This window comes from Bactrocera tryoni, chromosome 1 (assembly GCF_016617805.1).
Source record: "Bactrocera tryoni isolate S06 chromosome 1, CSIRO_BtryS06_freeze2, whole genome shotgun sequence".
Lineage (NCBI taxonomy): Eukaryota > Metazoa > Arthropoda > Insecta > Diptera > Tephritidae > Bactrocera > Bactrocera tryoni.
In genome coordinates, this window is record NC_052499.1 from 28,728,091 (window position 1) to 28,735,781 (window position 7,691).

General features: G+C 40.9%; 1 protein-coding gene across 1 annotated transcript; it reads left to right on the forward strand.

Moving 5' to 3' along the window:
- Positions 1 to 5,506: 5,506 nt before the first annotated feature.
- LOC120766508 lies at positions 5,507 to 7,360 on the forward strand. The gene has a single exon (XM_040092071.1). It carries the CDS (start codon positions 5,507 to 5,509, stop codon positions 7,358 to 7,360), a length of 1,854 nt encoding a protein of 617 aa, XP_039948005.1.
- Positions 7,361 to 7,691: the final 331 nt, after the last annotated feature.

Below are 7,691 nucleotides of genomic sequence, written 5' to 3' on the forward strand. Positions count from 1 at the left end.
AAAGTATTTGTCCAGTGCAAATTTGGGTGGTAAAGCTTGAATGGCTTGGGAGATAGACTTGTATATAGTAAATGAAATTTATTAGCAGGCAGAGTCACACCCACTTTTTAAAGAGTTTTAGCCCATTGCCGTCCCCTATCCATGCGATTTGTTGTACCAAATTAGATATCTTTACAACCAAATTATATCTTTACTTGCGGATTCTTCTTCTTCTTCTTTACTGACGTGGAAACCGCTTACGCGGTTATAGTCGAGCTAAAAACAGCGCGCCAGTCGTTTCTTCCTTTCGCTACGTGGCGCCAATTGGATATTCCAAGCGAAGCCAGGCCCATCTCTCCCGGCGGGTACTGCGTCGAATACTTTCAGAGCAGGAGTGTTTTCGTCCATTCGGACAACAAGTCCAAGGTTGAAGAAGTCACACGAAAGAGAGTCGCCTTGTCTGAAGCCTTGTTTGGTATCGAGTCGGGTCGGAGAGGTCCTTCCCAATCCTGACGGAGTTTTTCGTGTTGCTCAACTTCAGTTTACACAGCCGTATTAGTTGTGCGGGGATACTAAATTCAAACATCGCGGCATAAAGGCAGCTCCTTATCGTGCCGTCAATGGCAGCTTTAAAATCGATGAAGAGGTGGTGTGTGACGATTCTCTTTTCACGGGTCTTTTTCAAGGTTTGGCGCATGGTGAATATCTGGTCGGTTCTTGATTTGCCAGGTCTAAAGCCACACTGATAAGGTCCAATCAGTTTGTTGACGGTGGGCTTTAATCTTTCACACAATACGCCCGATAGAACCTTAAACGCGATGTTGAGGAGGCTAATCCCACGGTAGTTGGCGCAGATTGTGGAGTCTCCCTTTTTGTGGATAGGGTAGAGCACACTTAAATTAAAATCGTTGGGCATACTTTCATCCGACCATATTTTACAAAGAGGCTGATGCGTGCTACTTATCAGTTTTTCGCCGCCGTGTTTGAATAGCTCGTCCGGCAATCTATCGGCCCCCGTCGCTTTGCTGTTTTTCAGACAGGTGATTGCTATTCGAACATCTTCATGGTCGGGCAATGGAACGTCTGCTCCATCGTCATCGATTGGCGAATCGGGTTCCCCTTCTCTTGGCGTTATGAATTCACTGCCGTTCAGCAGGCTGTAGAAATGTGCCCTCCTTAAATTTAGTATGCTCTGGGCATCGGTGACTAGATCACCTTTGGGGGTTCTACAAGAGTATACTCCGGTCTTGAAACCTTCTGTTAGTCGCCGAATTTTTTCGTAGAATTTTCGAGCATTACCCTTGTCGGCCGGCATGTCAAGCTTCTCATACTCACGCATTTGGGCCTCTCCCTTTTTCTGTCTGTAAATACGTCTTGCTTCCCTCTTCAAATCTCGGTATCTATCCCATCCCGCACGTGTTGTGGTTGATCGTAACGTTGCGAGGTAGGCAGTCTGTTTTCTCTCCACTGCGACACGGCACTCCTCGTCGTACCAGCTGTTCTTTTGCATTTTCCGAAAACCAGTGGTTTCGTTTGCAGTTGTACGTAAGGGGCTTGAAATCCCGTCCTTACACCGAGTTGTTGACGAGTGCTCTCAGAGAGCAGGAGTGCAAGCCGAGTAAAAAATCGTTCGGCTGTGTGTTGTGATTGCAGCTTCTCGACGTCGAACCTTCCTTGTGTTTGTTGACGTGCGTGTTTTGCTGCACAGAGGCGGGTGCGAATCTTGGCTGCAACAAGATAGTGGTCCGAGTCGATGTTAGGACCTCGGAGCGCACGCACATCTAAAACACTGCAGACGTGTCTTCCGTTTATCACAACATGATCGAGCCAGGTAGCTTGATGTATTTTCTTGTGCTGGAATCTAGTACTACAGATAACCATATTTCGGTCCCCGGCGAAGTCGATTTACTGACTGTTTCGCCAAAGTTACTTTCTTTCCCACCCTGGCGTTAAAGTCGCCAAGCACGATTTTGACATCGTGGCGAGGACAGCTCTCATAGGTGTGCTCTAAGCGCACATAGAAGGCATCTTTGGTCACATCGTCCTTCTTTTCCGTCGGGGCGTGGGCGCAAATCAGCGATATGTTGAAGTACCTCGTTTTGATGCGGATTGTGGCAAAACGTTCGTCTATGAAGTGGAGTGAATGATAGTACTCGACGGCGGAACCACCAAACTTGCGCTTCTTTATATGGCTACTGTAGTAAATGCTACAAGGACCTACTTGAACGGCGGTGATGTCAGCCCTTATTTTCACGAGGACATCAACCAGTTGGGTAGCGGCACCTTCCCAATTAAGGGACCGGATATTCCAGGTGCATGCCCTCAAATCGTAGTCCTTATTTCGTTTGCCATGAGGGTCTCTCATCCGAGGCTGGTTGTTAATTTTAATTGGGTGTGTTTTTTACGTGGCCTAAACCCAACGCACAACCCTATGTAGGGGTTGTTACGCCTTCTCATTTTAGCTCGTCTTCTTGGTCAAAGACCGGAAGTCGTGAGCTGCTTGAGCCATATGTAAAAGAATCGTTTCTGGCCACTCCCAAGTGAATGGCGATCAGACAACTTTCCTCACTTGCGTGAACTTCTACACATGACTCCATCCACCATTACTTGCGGTTTAGTTATGGCAGTTTATAGGTTTTAGATCTTGTAACGCCCATCTATAATACCGAACTTCTTAATGTGCCAAAAAATACGTTTACGAATTTTCAGCAATTCAAGTATATCTTAATTTTAACTCAGGTTGCCGCTTTCACGCAAAGACGGCTAGACAAACAGTCACCTGGATTTCAACTTGTCATCTTTTTCAGTTATATGTATGCATATTAGAGTGTTTTTTTTTTGAACTATTAAGTTTTTTCAGTCCCGTCACGAAATTTCCTTGAAAATACCCTAAAAAAAATCCCTGAAAATTTTAGCTCTTAATATTAACATTAAGAGCTTGACCAAGGCCTGTAAAAATTTTCCATAGAAAATACACTACAATCGTGAGTTTATATCTTTAAATTCCTACAGATCAGAGGTATTTATGGCACCGCTTTGACTTTTGACGCATATTTCTTAGAATTGTTCGCTCTACAAAAGTGCCCAGTGTAACAAAGTCCTAACTTACACCGGCGAGGTGGTACGGGGATCTAAAACCGATTTTTCCAAAATTTTCGAATTTTTTAGTATATATTTCGTAAATGACAGGAGCTATAGAAAAAATGTACATGACAAATTTGTAGGAAATTTTTTTGCTATAAAAAAGTCCGAGGTCAAAATCGCTATCATTAATACTTCTCGAGATATTCGGCTTTTTAAGTAAGGCTTTATAGAATTTTTATAGATGGTATGTATTAAAAAATCTATGAAAATTGCATACAACTTAGCCTTCATAGCACTTTCTTGGCCAAATTTGAACAGCAGGGTTACTATCAATGATACCGCCAGCTTTGTTTGGGAGCGTCATTCAGACTCTTAAATAAAATGAAGTGGTTAGTTTTCGTAATGGTCGAACAACTCTATCTCTAATATCTTGATTATCTGTGGCGAATATTATACTGTGCCCATTCCTTATTCTTCCATTGAGCGTTGAAACTTCGAATTACGTAAAAGAAAGCATTCTTAGTTTTCTGAGCTTTCAGGAAAACTATCAATCGCCACAAAGCGCCCACAAAGGGCGTAGCAATAGGCAAAAAAGACGTTGCAAAATTTTAAGTCACCCTTTGGCGGTCATTAGCGCAGAAACGGGATGCAGTAAATAACGGTAGCTATGTGATGCAGGTGAGCGCAGGTGTGCACGTTAATTAGAGGTATCAATAACCAATGCCTAAAAGAAATTGATATCTGCAGAGATATTTTTTATCTACAGAATCGTGAAACTGGAAGAAACTGGCAAGTGTACGCAAGTTCACCGACTTATACACCGAGAAGCACACTAAACATCAAACTATTAATGTGGTTCATGGGCGTCTAAAAATATTGAAATCCTTGCTGGCAAAAGGCTGGAGTGTGAGTTAATATCTTGAGGAAATGGCTTGTACGCTATCTGGTCAGATAATTGCTTGTAAAACATTTCTCTAAATGCACGTGCAGTTTTATTTGTCCGCAGAATTGCCATATATACATGAGTAGTTTTCCAAATAATAGTCATTTGATTTCATGATATCATACAATCGATATTTCTAATAAACATTATGTATTAGGGTGCCTCAATGAGCTCAAGCGAGTTAGAAAACAAGAAACCGAAGCTAATATCCCCTTCACAGATGCATTTCGTTTAGTAACTATGTGTTCAGTTTGTATGTAAGCTATATGCTATAGTTAACCGATCTGAACAATTTTTTCGAGATTACATTGTTGCTTTAGAAAATTATCTGTACCAAATTTCGTGAATATATCTTGTCAAATGCAAAAGTTTTCCATACCAGCACTAGATTGTTCAGTTTGCATAGCAGCTATTTGCTATAGTAGGCCGATCTGAAAATTTCTCCGTACATTACATTACTATCTTAGAGTCAAATGTGAAAGTTCTCCATACAAGAACGTTCAGTTTGTATGGTAGCTATATGTTATAGTGGTCAGATATCGGCAGTTCCTACAAATGAGCAGCTTCTTGAAGAGAAAATGAATGAGAAACTTTAAAACGATATCCTAAAAACTGAGGGATTAGTTCGTATATATACACACAGACGGACAGACGGAAAGACAGACGGACAGACAGACGGACAGACAGACAGACAGACAGACAGACGGACATGACTAAATCGACTCAGCTCAACATACTGATCATTTATATATATACTTTATAGGGTCTCCGACACTTCTTTTTGGGTGTTACAAACTTCGCGGCAAACTTAATTTACTCTGTTCAGGGTATAATTACTTTCATTATATTTTAGTCTCGATTAGGCACCCATACTACTATTTTAGCTTAGCTATAACCCTAGTTGCATGTCATTGCGAGCGAGGTTAGGAATTTCTCAACTAATGTCCAGCATAGTTAATGAACTTCAAGCTATTATCGCTGTCCTGCTGTTGGAATGGATAGTCCGCGATAATCCTTTAAGACTCTGATCTGATCGAAGTGGGAACTGTACAGCACTATGAAGTACTGTTTTTTCACCTGCGTTTAGGTGTTTCTACTCTCTTATTATGTTCAAATATAGAAGACTTCAGCTCTTTCTCTGACGACTAAATTGTTTGTGTTTTTATGCACTTACCACCCTCACATGGACTAAAGTATACGAGTACGTGAGTTATATTGTTTACGAAAGAAAATTGTATTTCCCACATAAATATGTATGTATGTACATACATATCCCCTTGGTGGGAAAAAATGCTGAATCATTTTTTTTGCTTTAGAAAAATTTGCGCCAAATGGAATAATTATATAAATAAACAATGTAAATAAGCAGTAAAGGTATACATATAGCTATATAAATGGATATGTGAAAGCTATCTACACCATACAAAAAGTTGTATATAAAAGCGGGTCAGCATTGACCTAGCTGTCTGTCTTTCAAGTCCTTTGAAGCAGCGCTTTAACATGTTCTATCAGCTGATACGTGTATTGTGCTTCGTAGGCTCTTGGCGTTTGGGAGTGATCAATGCAAATTTTCAATACAATTTCGAGCACTTTCCGGTTTTGCAAAACGAAACTGCGAATTTTTCGCGTGGCATCAGCGAGCTCAATGAGCGTATACAAACCGAGCGTGCATTCGTTAGTTACTTTCTGCTAAGAAAGCATCCAGCTGATTGCGTCGATGAACAGTTACCGACAAATTTCGACTTGCCATTCATGCAGCTGAACGAGAGTGAACGTTCGTACGTACGAGGTACTGGCAATAGCTTCTTATTGGCAATATTATGTCTTCGACAACTCAACGATAAAGATTTCGTGTTGAAATTCTCTGCGGATTTGCAGCACATACGCACTAGACGCATATTGGTTATACACAATAAAAATTTGGCGCAGAGTACACGTCCCGATATCGAGACGTTCTTCCGTAATTGCATGCAAGTGAAATTTTTGCACGTTATACTCGTCCATCGGGATTTCGCTGAGACAAACATCTTCCACTCATTCAATCAATTTCCCGACTTGCAAGTGGAGACACGTGATCTACGTGCCACAACGCCAATCTATCCGAATCGCTTGGCGGATGTCGCCAAAAAGAAGCTGCGCGTATTGGTCGATCAAATAGAGCCGATTACCATGTTGTACGAGATCGGTGATAAACTTATTTTAGAAGGTTACATTGGTTACTTTGTAAAGACGTTCGCTTTGCGGTACAATTTTAAGCTATGGGTGCCGGAGGAATATGAGTCCAGCATAAAGCGTGTAATCTCTATTGAGGAGATACGACAGGCGGCGCGCAATGACTCGATAGATCTGGGCGCGAGCTTATCAACACCGCAAAAGGAGGAAAACTTGCATGAGTACATCTATCCGGTTGAGTTTTTTCAGTGGCTAACCATGTTGCCGGTGGAACCACACATGGAAACATATTATTTTTTCATATCCATATTCACTCCTACGACATTAATTGGTATATTTGTTATAACCTGGTGCTTATGCGTGGTCTATGTTGTACAGTTGAAACTGAAGTGCCAAACTCTTCGTTGGAATCGTCAATTTTGTTTGCTAGTTCTAATGCCTTGGCATCTTGAATTACTACGCGGTTTGCTAAATCAGTCAACCGATATGCGCTTGAATTCCGCCACTCGACGCATTATTTTCATACTAGTTTTTACTCTCGGTGGTGCTCTGAATAATTTTTTCTCCACAAAAATGGTGAACTGGTTAACTCTACCCCCACAAAAAAAACCAATTAAAAGTTTTGACGATCTTACTGAGCGCAATCTGCAGATACAGATCGCCGAACCAGATATAGCTGAGATTAAATTCTATCGTGGTGAGCAGTTTTGGAAGAAGCATGCTCACAACTTCAAAGTGGTGTGCACGTCTGATGAGTTTCTTGGTAATATACGCAATATGGATACACGTTATGGTTATTTGATAGACACCTTATCTTGGCCTATAATCGCACAGCGTCAAATGTACTTTAAACATCCGTTATTTCGTTTATCCGAAAGTCTTTACTACACGAAGGGCTCACTACTCAGTTTGCCGATAAGCGAGAATTCCATGTACAAAGATTTGCTGAGTGAATTCGTCATGCGCTCACGTGAATCGGGCCTGTTGGGTTATTGGTATAGTAGAACATTTTACACAATGGTCTCCATTGGCCGTTTCAATTTTACAGATCTCAGTACGAACCAAATACACGAAATATTAACTTTGAAGGAGTTCGAGTGGGTTTGGATCGCGTATGCTGTTGGAGTTGGCTTCAGTGGACTCGTTTTTATGTTAGAATGCATCTGGTATTACAAAGTCTAATGCATAATACTGTTACTATGATTTCTTAAAGTTGTATGAATATATGTATTATTAATATGATGAAAATAATATATAATTTACTATATATTGTATGTAATATGTATGTCATAAGTTGAAACATAGATGGAGGAATGACGGTTTTTATGCTAGCTAAAGAAACAAAATAGAAACAGTGCTTGAATATCAGAGGGCTTCAGAGATATTGAAGAGGATCTCAACATTTCTTATGGATCCTCTTCAAATGTTTTGGTTACGGTTTGGTAGATGAAGCGTGACTCTGCTAGAATTTCCAAGACCTGAATCTTGTGCAAAAATGATGTCGAAGAGAGTT

Bases quoted from the DNA above. Each gene is read 5' to 3' on its own strand.
- LOC120766508 (XM_040092071.1), top strand. From the start codon at position 5,507: ATGTTCTATCAGCTGATACGTGTATTGTGCTTCGTAGGCTCTTGGCGT.